The sequence below is a fragment of the Fundulus heteroclitus genome, chromosome 7, assembly GCF_011125445.2.
Source record: "Fundulus heteroclitus isolate FHET01 chromosome 7, MU-UCD_Fhet_4.1, whole genome shotgun sequence".
Taxonomy (NCBI): domain Eukaryota; kingdom Metazoa; phylum Chordata; class Actinopteri; order Cyprinodontiformes; family Fundulidae; genus Fundulus; species Fundulus heteroclitus.
In genome coordinates this window covers 11,937,123-11,949,054 of record NC_046367.1, presented here as the reverse complement: position 1 = coordinate 11,949,054, position 11,932 = coordinate 11,937,123, and the positions used below count along the sequence as shown (strand labels likewise).

The 11,932-nt window shown below is 37.1% G+C and overlaps 1 protein-coding gene across 3 annotated transcripts in view; it reads right to left on the bottom strand.

Annotated features, from left to right (window-relative positions):
- Positions 1 to 2,029: 2,029 nt before the first annotated feature.
- LOC105917602 (MAGUK p55 subfamily member 4) overlaps positions 2,030 to 11,932 on the bottom strand; it is a 29,835-nt gene continuing 19,932 nt past the window's right edge. For all 3 annotated transcript variants that reach the window (XM_036138922.1, XM_036138923.1, XM_036138924.1), the window contains 11 exons: positions 11,065 to 11,123; positions 10,506 to 10,523; positions 9,119 to 9,160; positions 9,002 to 9,031; positions 6,701 to 6,739; positions 5,961 to 6,128; positions 4,518 to 4,598; positions 3,248 to 3,341; positions 3,034 to 3,142; positions 2,570 to 2,704; positions 2,030 to 2,414 (listed from right to left, as the gene is read on the bottom strand). In XM_036138922.1, the coding sequence (XP_035994815.1) occupies positions 2,229 to 2,414; positions 2,570 to 2,704; positions 3,034 to 3,142; positions 3,248 to 3,341; positions 4,518 to 4,598; positions 5,961 to 6,128; positions 6,701 to 6,739; positions 9,002 to 9,031; positions 9,119 to 9,160; positions 10,506 to 10,523; positions 11,065 to 11,123 (961 nt within the window). In that variant the 3' untranslated portion in view covers positions 2,030 to 2,228. The remainder of the gene's footprint in view (positions 2,415 to 2,569; positions 2,705 to 3,033; positions 3,143 to 3,247; positions 3,342 to 4,517; positions 4,599 to 5,960; positions 6,129 to 6,700; positions 6,740 to 9,001; positions 9,032 to 9,118; positions 9,161 to 10,505; positions 10,524 to 11,064; positions 11,124 to 11,932) is intronic.

Below are 11,932 nucleotides of genomic sequence, written 5' to 3'. Positions count from 1 at the left end.
TCCATGTTTTCTGTGTTCCCTCCATGAGTAATGGGAAACTTTTAACAAGACTTCTTTGGCTCACTTTTGCTGTGTCATGCAGTTGTGTCATAGCATTTTCAGATGACTGGATTAAACATTCTCTGAGAGACTATTGTTTTATATCCTAATCATGTTTACAGCATCTCTGCCACTTTCTCTCTTTGCTGAGTTTCTTGGTATTCGAGCTGATTGTTCATTAATGTTCTCTAACAAACCTCTGAGGGTTCAACAGAAATGTAGGTGAAGTATATTAACCAATCAGGTGCCTTCTGTAGGCTACTGGTAGCATTCGTCAGATTAGTTTGTAAAGGTTGTGACCACATCCTTCAAAATACATCTAATCTCTGTGAATCTCCTGGTCAAGTCATCTTTGTCAGCTGGCCGTAGCAATTTATTTACTTTTGCCTTTGTTTAGATATGTTAAAGGTTTAAACAAACCTAAGTTAAAGAGTATTGATGCTGCCCCTCTGTCTCTATGTTGCATGGAAAGAATGTGTGTAATCTAAAATTAGACAGCAGAAAAAGAAAGACAGGGCAGGTCTCAGAACAACAGGGGTCTTGTTATGAATTCTCCACACCTTATCTGTGAAGCTAAATGAGAGAATTCCTCCTCCTGCACACATGAGATGTCACAAGCTGCTCCACATCCTGTGTGCATGACGGTCTCTTCACCTCTCAGGGGAGGACACCCAGAAAGAACACAGGGAACTTAGAAACAATTAAAGCCTTGTCACAGTGTTTCATTGTAGGCCTTTCTTTTATCTTGCTTTCTGCATTTATGAAACATATTTCTGTTTCAAACCGTTTTCTCTCAGCATCTTGCTTACTATGATTTCCGTGCAATGTTTAGTAGTTTCTCTTCCTCCTGTTTTCTACTCTAACTCTTGCACTTCCCCATCCATCTGGATTATGTTGCATGATTCCGACTCATCTGAACCATCCTCTTTAAGTTCCAGTTTAACATGTAGGGAAGTCATCAAGGCCCTCCGTCTGTGGCCACCGTACATTAGTTTCTTCTTATAAAGAGAATAACTGTTCAACAAATCATAACGGTGTTTTAAAGTGTAATAATCAAATCCAGATTGGACCCTTTTTTTATATTATGGCTTTCTTGCTTGTCTCACTGTAATGGAGTTCTAATGCTAAAAAGTCACTTTTAACTGATTTTACAACTTGAAAAACAGTTTCATAAAGTTCAACTTGTGTTAGAAGAATCTGTGTTCAGTGTTGGATTACGAGTTTAGGTTTGATCATTTTAACCCCCCCTCCCCACCACCACCACCACCACCACCAGGCCGAATAGCTCAGGCCGAAATAGCTGTGTGTCGAAATAATTCCTGTTGGCACAGTAAACCACAGACCCTGATCAGACACAGAAGTCCCATCTTTGCAGGTATTCAATTTGACGGGGCTGATGGACACTGTGGAGTTCATTCCTTAAATTTTCCTTAAAGGCAGGTATTTACAAATCTGGATTATGTGCTGGAAAGTGAAAGTTTATCCCTCCAGAGAGAGACTTTCTGATAAATAACAGTTGAATGTTATTAATTAATTAATTAAATTAAATTAAATTTTATTTATATAGCGCCAAATCATGAAACATCTCATCTCAAGGCACTTTACAAAGTCAAGTTCAATCATATTATACAGATTGGGTCAGATTATACAGATTGGAATGTTCATTCTCCAGTCCTTTCAGGATTCCCTCTAAATTGTTAGATTACTTCTTAGTTTGTTTAATTAATTAGTCATTTTTATTAAGAATGATTTTTTTAATAATTAGACACAATATAATAATTGTGTAAATATAATAGTTCTATTGATTCAATAAATCAATAGAACATAACCGCTAGAGATTGGCACCAGTCTCCCTACCACCCTACATGGATAAGTGAGTATAGACAAGTATAGACAATGAATGGATGGATAGTAGAATATTCCTTTCATTGGGTATACAGTTTAGGATCCAAGACAAAGAGAAATAACCCTTCAGACAGAGAGATGTTGATAGAGTTGAGACTAATAAAAATAGATTTTATTTAAAGACTTATATAAACGTAATACATACTGATACTACCCATGCATTGTGTTTACGCTTTAGTGCCAGATTACCCCTATGCATTCTCTACACCCTCGTCAATTTCCCTTTTCTTCTCCTTATCTAATCCATCTGCAGGTCTCTGCCTTCCTCCAGGTCCTCTCCTCTGCTACTCCTCTGCTTGCAGCCAACACACAGGGATCCACTGAGGCTCGTTCTGCGCCTGCTGGATGATGGAGCAGAGCTGCATGCAGGCGTCCTGCAAGTCATCATTCACCACGACGCTGTCAAAATACTGTTTGTATTTGGCCTCAATAAGCTGGGAAGTCTCCTCCAGCTCTAAGAAGTCTTCCTCCTGAAGAACAAGAAAAGTATATTTTTTATGGTGTCTTACTTCCTGCTTTGATTCTTTCCATGGCACTCAGCAGTTTTGGTTCACTGAGTGTAATGCTGCCACATACTTTGAGCTGCTAAATCATTCTAGGAATGAAATGAAATGAGAGCTCTTACTGTGAATGCCCTGTTGATGGCGTAACTGGTGATGATTCTGGCGTTCCTTCGAGTCTGTCTCAGACTTTCTGGGCTGGGGGCTTTGATGAAAATCACATACGGCTTCAGGTTTCTTATCCTTAACAGATGTATGCTCTGAGAATCAGATGAGATAAACATGAAAGGTTATTCACTTCCGCCATAACACTTAACAGCTATCAGAAATCCTTCATCTCATTTGCCATCTCCCATTATTACAGATCTCCCCCTAGTAGTAGGTAAATTATATATATTTGGTTGTATTAAATGGAATAAGTAAAGGAACAAAATGGAAATATGGTAAGAAATTGGGTTTGAGTTTTTATAGAGGCGGCTGACCTGGAGCCTATTATTTTAAAACATTAGGAAGTGTAGAAAAACAGCCTTGACTGCATTACAGTTGGAAGGTAAACTCTTGATCAGGCTGAATTCTTTAGGGAACTCACAGGTGGTTCAACGTCGATGATGCACATCCGGCCTCGTTTTAGCACATCATAAACTGCATCGATGCTGGTTCCATACAGGTGACTCTTACTCTCCCCGTACTCCACAAACCTGAACACAGAAAGAATGCAGGTTATCACAAATAGTGCACAAAGTTAGAAATAAGTGCTAATTAACTAACTAACTTTGACAAATGGTCTGGGTAAAGACTCTTACCTGTGGTTGCAGACCATGTACTCAAACAGCTCCTTGGTAACGAAGTGGTACTCTCTACCTGCCTGCTCGCCTTCTTTTATTGGACGAGTTGTGTCTGCAAGAACATGGTGGATAATCACTTATTCACGGCATGAATATACCCATAAAACAATAGAATTTTTTTAATATTTTTAAAAAATGTTTTAGGAATGTTTAAAATGCATTCCTTATTACTGGTCCTATTAGGTCTAAGCCGATTGGTTAAAAACCAAGTTCACATTGTGCTATTGATGAGACACATAATTACAGAGCAGGATTAGCCTCCTACTGCCAAATATAAAACTTATTGTTTCTGATTTTGTTGTCAAACATATACTAAATTAGGTAAAAATTAGTCATTTGAATACAGCACATCCAATGAATTTCATAAATATCTGTTTGAAAGGACATTAATGGAAATGCAAATTAGAATATCTGCATTTTCCATAAACCTTCTAAAATCTCTATATTATGAATAAAAGGACAGCAATGCGCAGTGACTGTGTAGTTTGCTGTGATTTGCTGTGTTTGTGACCCACTCAGCTCCTCTTTGAGCAAAAAAAATCTAGTTTTCCATTGAACTGATAAAATGGTTAACTGGTTTTAGTTGGCCCCTAAATTAATTCAGTTGCCAAGTTTTATATCCAGCTACCCAATGCATTCACAGTGATCACTGTGTTTGCTTCTGGCAAGGAATTATTTTTGTCAGCTCAATATAAAACATCAGGCAATCTGTTCTGCTCTTGTCATGGTTTTGGGTTTTTGTGTTTATTTTTGGAACTTTCTGGATAAATTAGTTTCCACTCCCCCTCAGTCCCCTCAGTTGTTCCGGACCGTACCTCTAGGTTTGAAAGGAGAAAAACGTGACTAAGACATTGTTGATGGAGAGGACCAATTGTTTATGGGGAATGTTACTTCCATTCCAGGTGACAAATGAGAATAATTTAGGTTGCTTTTACATCTTATTTATCTGGGAGTTATAGCTCATTTAACTCTGTGTCCGGCTGAATATTGGGTTCTCCAGCACTACTAATAACAGCTCCTATTCTCCTATTCCATGTTTCTCTCTGTTTCTATCCTCAAAGTCCGAGACAGAAATTACGGAGGCAGAAATATGAATACTATACAAATAGTCACATAGTAGAGGTTTGATAAAAATATAATTGTGTTGTTTTCATGCAACATCCCATTCATTTCTGGTATTACTATAAAAATGGAGAAGAGCTGCTAAACTAGAGTCGAGAGCACATACGAGGTACGGGTCCCTGGAAGGTTGAAGGGTTCAGCTTGATGAGTCTCTTCCTCAGCTCATTCACTCCAACTCCTGAGGCACCTGTTTACCATGGACACAAACATTACTTTTGCATGTTTGCCCTTTTCATGGAAGACTGTTTCAGGTAGGAAATATCTCACAAGGGATGTTTAGGGTGAGCCATGCATCATTTCTTTTTTTTACTTTGGATATGTTTTGGTATTGTTTCAGAGAAGTCATCACATTCCAAAACACTGAGGTGTGTTTTGGAATGTGAATATTGCGACAGTGGAGAGTTGCCAGTGGTCTTCATGGGCGCTAACCTGGAAGTTACCACTCTAGTGCCCCTACACTGCAAAAACAGACTTAACTAAACTAAAAATAAGTAACATTTTCTTGAAATTAGTGTATTTGTACTTTATTTGAGCAGCTATATAAGATTATTTGCCAATGCAATAAGATGTTTGCACCTAAAATAGGAACAACTCGTCTTCATCAACTTATTTGCAGTGCATTATATCTAATTATCTTATTTTAGGGGTAAAAATACTCTTTCCATTGGCAGATAATCTTATTTAGCTGTTCAAAACAAGGACAAATACGCTAATTTCAAGAAAATTGTACTTATTTTTAGTTCTGTTTTTGCAGTGTAGTTGCTAAAGGTTACACCGTGCTGATTTAAATTGGTGCATGATGTGTTGCTTTTGAGATCCTTAGGTCAAGTTAATTTTCTCAGAGAGCTTCTATTTAGATCATTTCTGAATTTTACAGCCACGATAGTAATCAGGATTCAGTGTAGCCAGTTAACCTGAAATGAGCTCTCCAAAAATATGGACAGATAATAATTAAGGAACAATTATATTAACGAGAAGGGCAAGTATAGTTTTTCACAAAAAGGGTGCTTCGGCTAACTTTTTTTACTTTAATAAATACAAATCATCCTTAGAAATCAGAAACATTTAACTGCAACAAAAAATTAAAAAGAAGAAACATGTGCAGGGGAGGGGATGTATTTTTCATGGCGCTGTATTGTACTAAGATGTTATAGTACATTGACATTAAAAGGTTTGTTTGTGGGTAAGAAATAGAAGTAGGAGGGGAGAGAATGCCATTGTGTACGTATGAAAAGGGGCATACATTGGAGAATAGATTAATTGACCCAAAGCTGTCATCATATGCTTAAATGAAAAAATGTGGATTATCAACTATGTGATAATAGCACAAAATAAGTTAACTTTATTCTGCAATGTCACTTTTCTGCACAACTTTGCATAGCCTGAATGGTATATTACGCAACCCTAAAAACTTTATTTGTTCTTAGGTACTTTTTCCTTATAATTCAATGAGAATATTGTTTGCCATGCTTTGAAACCATGTAGAATAAGCTAATTTAACTACTTTCAGAGAATTTCAATTGTCTACAATTTTAAGGTCTTCTCTCACCAATGAGGATGATGAGACGGTGGTTCTCCTGCGGGAGGCGCTGGTACAACGCCACCTCCTCGTAAGGGCTGGACAGAGCATTGGTACTGGGCGAACAGGAGGTGCAGGACTGCCGCCTCCTTTTATAGGACGTCCTCCTCCAGAGGCGGAAACTCCGGCGGAAACCAGCTGGTGGGGGCCAAATATGTCTTTATGCTTTCAACTAAAACTAATAGCATGCAGGCTCAAAGAATAAATCAGCTTTAATGATATAAATGCGATTTTCTTTAACATGTTATAAAGTTTCACTATGTGTACAGGAAAATATAGTTTTAGCTTCAATGAATTGGCAATGACTTATTGATCCTTTATTGATAGAGTGTAAAACATGTAGTCTTTTTAACTTCTTACTATACTATGTGATTAATTCCATGAATGGTTGCATTTTCGTGTGTAAATTGCAAATGAGTTACAACAATAATGACATTTTCCAGTCTTGCTCTACACTATTGAGATCGTTATAGGGGGTAACAGGTTGTGGTGAGTTTGACAAAAGAAGCTTGAAGTTTAGGAGGCAAGCACTAGATTTTATTTTATTTCTTAGATACATTGATATACTGAATAAACTTTGTGAATTATGAGATATTTACCAGTAAACATATTTAACAATTCTGACTTTATGTATACAACAATCCAATTGACAAAAATGTTTCCTATTAATAAGTCTATCTTGCTGTAGATCCAGGGAGTGGGTGACTTACCCAGGTAAATTCCTTCAGTAATATGTTCATCCGCCTCATCTGAAGAGAAGAAACATTCAAAGTCTTTACTCTCTTGCCAGAAATTAATTATTTTTTTTATGTATTTTGGCAGTGTAGCACTCAGAATTGCTATCTTAATCCCAAAGAGAGCCCAAAAGATTTACTTTCATAAGTGGAGCTTTACTGCTTTCGCTATAGTGCTCTGCTTGATATATACTGTATGCAAAATATTTTATATTATTTTGATATTATTTTATGATTATTTCAAGTTCAATGGACACAGAAATGAAAAGGTAAAAGGGAAAGAAAGGAAGAGAAGAAGATGTTAAAAATGTTTTTAAAGGAGAGAAAAGTTGACAAAAATAGAGCAGAGGGAAAAAAGGTTGCAAGATAAAATCCTCAGAGTCTACTTCTACAACTGCAGAAAGAGATAAAAAGAGCAGCAAAACAAACGCCTCTGATATCACTGAAAAATATGTAGTATTGTTTAATACAAGGTGTATTTATTGACCAAAGCTAATTATGGTTTATCTGTACAGAAGTGTCTCTGCGGGGCTTCCAACTCACGCATTGACCGTGTGACACACGCATTTCCCTGACCAAACACACACACACGCCACACATGGCATTCCTCATGCCAAAAAATAACAAAGCCCATCTGGGCTGCAGATGATCTGTTCACAGCACTGTCCATTCAGAGCTCACTCTAAAACCCTTCTTTTGCGGAGCTCTTTCGGCTTCTTTCACAGCTTGTAGCCATCAGTAATTCCTGCTGCAGTTCATGTTAACAGAGCAGCAGGAAGAGTGATCAGAGTTATACATAATTTTGGTCTTAACTTTATTCAGTGATTATTTATACCTTTTGGGTTTGTTTAATTTGATCCAGTCATGTGGGTCAATCTAGAAACAAAATGTTTTACAAGAACATAGCAGACAGCTGGAATGGACTCAGGAAGGTGGAGTTATTGTTGCAGCAGACATAATTTATGGAGATGAGCGACAATCAGAGCAAATTTAATTTTCGTCAGCAATCTGGAAAAACGACCAAAGAACCATTTACTTGGTGAGAAGGTGCAATATTGAGCATTAATGTTGTGAACAAAGTTTAAACAGACATAATTCTCCTAATATTCAGCAGTCTCTGTGTTGAAACAATAAAGGGAGTTTTTTTCCCGTTTTAACCCACTAACTTAACAATACGTGTCGATACTCATCTTTTACTTTTTAACAAAAGTAAAACATCTCTACTTCCATGTCTAGTTGGTTAAAATGAGACAGAGTTGACTAGATCCTCTCTTCCAGCATTGCTCCTAGTGCAGGGGGCACAAATGACCCCACTGAGGTTGCACGCGTCCTAACCCAGCCCTCCATGTCAGAACCCTACACCCTATTCCCAGGGAGAGCAGATGTGCAGCCCCGGCCCCAGCTGACCAACAAGACCGAACGCCCAACTCCAGCCCAGACCCCGACCAGATGGCCCGCTCCTCATCCAGGCCTTAAACCTTGAAATGCAATCAGAGAAGGGTGTGAAATGTTGTGTTGTTGCATATTGTTCTCAAGGGGATTTAAAACTGGGAGGGCTGAAAGGGGGGCGCCAGGTGCTGATCTCCAGAAAGAATCAGCATCAAGAATTGTCACATACCAGGACCGAGACAACGAGCTAGTTCCTTCAAATATATGTTCCAGGTATTCAAAACCTTTACGCCTCCAGTCTGGAAAGTTTATCATATAATTTTTTTGTAGGATGTCAGGATTATTCCAGATGGGTGTAAGACATGGAATAAGTGATGACCCTGTTATCTTAAGAAACTCCCACCATGCTTTCAGAGAAGAGCTGATGTTGATATTTTTAAAGCATAAATTGTGTTTTATATTTGAGCTGATAAATGGCAAGTCAGAAATCTTCATTATTTTCATATTGTTTTATTTCTATTTCTTTCAATTAGGAAAAGCGGATAATTAAGAAAAAACTAACAAGGATGCACTTAAAATGCTACATAAAAACAACAAAAAAAATTTTTTTATTGGCCTAAATATATAAATTCCCAAACATATCAGGTAAGCATCTATTTTACCCTTCAGTCCAAACATTAGATCCAACAACTTTGCTTCTTATTTAGTTATTTGGTCATCAATCCTAAATAAGTAAGACTTTTCTGTTAGTTAATCAATGTGATACAAAAGACTCCACAGACTTCATCTATAGAGTTAAAAAGGAGAACATCCTAATCACTAGGGAGTTATCTAAAGCCTATTTGAGTATTCTATTTGGAGGAGCTCCTACTGGACAAACTTACCCACCAAAGATTATTTCTTTATTTTTTTCCAGATCTGTGGAATAGAGAAACAACATTTCTTTAACAGGAGGCAAACTTCGGCCAATCAAACAATCTAAGTTATTCAAACTGGTGCTGGTACCTGTTAGGACCCTCTTGCCATCAGCATGTGTTACATCCTCCTCTAAAAGCCACAGAAAATAACAGTTAAACTTTGTTTCCTTAAAGCTGTGCTTCAAAAAGGCAATGCGGCAACTTAGTGACTGAACGATGAAAGCAAAAAGCCCTCAAAATAAAGATCCCCTGAACGGTGTTACTTTAAATAATGTCATAAAGAGATCAAGAAGATTTAATAGATCAAAATGCATATTATTAAGGTTATTTAGATTTTTGAATCTAAATAATGAATCTAAATAATCTATTTCACATAACAACATTATGTGAAATAAATATAGGATTGTTCAACCATAATTCATGCATTCTTATATATTCTTCATATATCCTGTAAAGACAGTACTTGTAGCCATAAAGAATGGCGTTATCCGTAGTAAGTCCTGTGCTGATTTAGTTCAAAGGGCACTCAGGCGGTAATCCTGCATTGCAAGTAGCTTCTTTCTTACTGAGATTGTTCTCAAGGAACTTAATGGCCAAATAAGACCATTGTTACATTAGGAGGTAAAAAGGGGTACGTGTGTAAGCATGAGAACCCAATTGTTAAATACAGAGGTGCAAAATCATGTTGTGGGAACCTTTGCTAAAGGAGCAACTGATAACACATAAACAGCCAACATGAAGAGGAAATAACATTTCTTTGAAATGTTAAAGGGACAACGTTCAGGCACAAGTGTGTCTTCCCAAAGGACAGTGACCCAAACCATACAGTGTTTTGGAGTGGCCATCGTGGGTGAGTAAAGTAGCCAGCAAACCTGAATCAATATGACCTATTCTGGAGGAACGGGCCAAAATTTCTAAGGAAATAATAATAATAATAATAATAATAATAATAATAATAATAATAATAATAATGACACATCTTTCTCAATATTCTAGTATTTAGGAAATGGATCTTGATGATCCTAACTGACCTAAAACAAGAACTGCTTAGTCTGATTAAATACCTGACAGTGCAAAAAAAGCAGTATTTTTTTCTTGATTTAGTCAACATTTACATTTTTCAGTTTCTAATCATACGCCATGTTGGTTGTTTTTAACTAATTTAATAAAAGAAAACAAGTCCTGAAAAAATCTGGAATTGGATGTGGATGCCTGATGGTTCAGCTTCTCATATCTCACCAGGAGGTGTTCTTTAACGATAGCTCTATTTGTTTTTGAGATGATCATAAAAAATGGGTTTCCGTCAATGCAAACAACCTTTATTGCTATAGTCCTTAGTATTTTTATTAAATGATGAAGGTGAGTAATAAAAACATTTTTAACTGCCTCCATCCACCACTGATGTGTTTCACAGTGTGGTGACTCAGGTAAATGGCAAACACTGTAGGTGCTGTAGTGTCAGGTGTGAAGCTCACCATTATCAGCCAGGCTATCTTCAGTAAGCAGGGAGGAAACACACAGATTGAAAGCACTGCTCTTTAAATTTAACACAGGTAGAAATATGAACAAACCTTCACAGTAATGAACAGTGACTGACTTTCTTTGGCTAAATCATTGTTCATTACAGCTGTACTACTCCATGATAAATACTGAAGGTAATATAATTATTCAGCTTTACACCCTAAGTTAGAAAACTTCCCACAAAGACAGTAAACAGAATTTATGTTGGTTAAAGTGATCTAACTAATTAATTGTGTTATCATTTGTACCCATTTGAGGGAGTTTGGTAGCAGGAGCTATGCCTTTCATATGCAAAACCTTTGAAAAGTGGCATAAAAGCTCATTGCAAAGAAGAGCAAAACTGCCATCACAGGTAGGTTTGTTGATTTCCAACGATACTGAGCAAATATATTTCAATTAGTCAGTATCAGACGATCAAGTCTCACAACATTTCCTCAGACCTCTTTCAAACAGACCGAATGGACGCCTATAAGCTCTGCAAGGTAATTTGGAGCTAATAATGAATATTCTTACAAGGCCTGATGCAGGTATGAACCTGGGAAGGCTGACACCACCACTGTTCCTTCTGTTTACTGTGAAGAACAAAAAAGAGACGTACAGGTAAACAATTACAGCTGTAGCTGCAAACAACAAAGAGTACAACAATCTTAGATTTATACTGGTATGGTTTACAGGACAAATCTTTTCTACTTCTCACAGCTCAATCCCCCAACAATGGAGCGACTGTGGCTCATTAGGTAGTCGTCTTGCTATTAGAAGGTTGTGGGTTTGATTCTAGCTTAACAAGTTGACAACGCACTTAACCCCACGTTGCCTACAGATCTACATATTAGTCTGTGAATGTGGCCAAAGTCTAAAGTGCTTTCAGTTGTCAGTATGACTAGAAAAGCTCTATATAACTTCAGTCCATTTACCAAAGAGGAGTAATGGAGTTACTAAAGTATGAGGAGCTGATTTTCAGTACTGTCAATTAAGAATAAGCATGTTTTACCATCAACTTCGTATACTCTTCTTATACAAAAAAGGTTGTATGAAGATTTATAAAGATAACTTTACATTAGGATTAATATTGAGACTCTTTTTGAAGTATTCAGAAATTCAGTGATACCCCTTTTTGAACCCTGGACAAAACAAACATCTTTTTTTTTTAAAGCTACCCAAGACATTTTGTTAACCAATTGCTCCCCCTGGTGGCAGACTGAGCTGCTATCAGGTATGTATGCAGCTGAGAAATTTTTTCTGCTGTACTAGTAAAGTGGGGATCTATTTTTGGTGTCTGGGTTAGGTTTAGGAATAAACTGCTAGTTAGGTTTAGGTTAAGGTTAGGCATATACCAGTAAAGGGTTAGGGTTATGGTGGTAAGGCCATATAACAATAACAA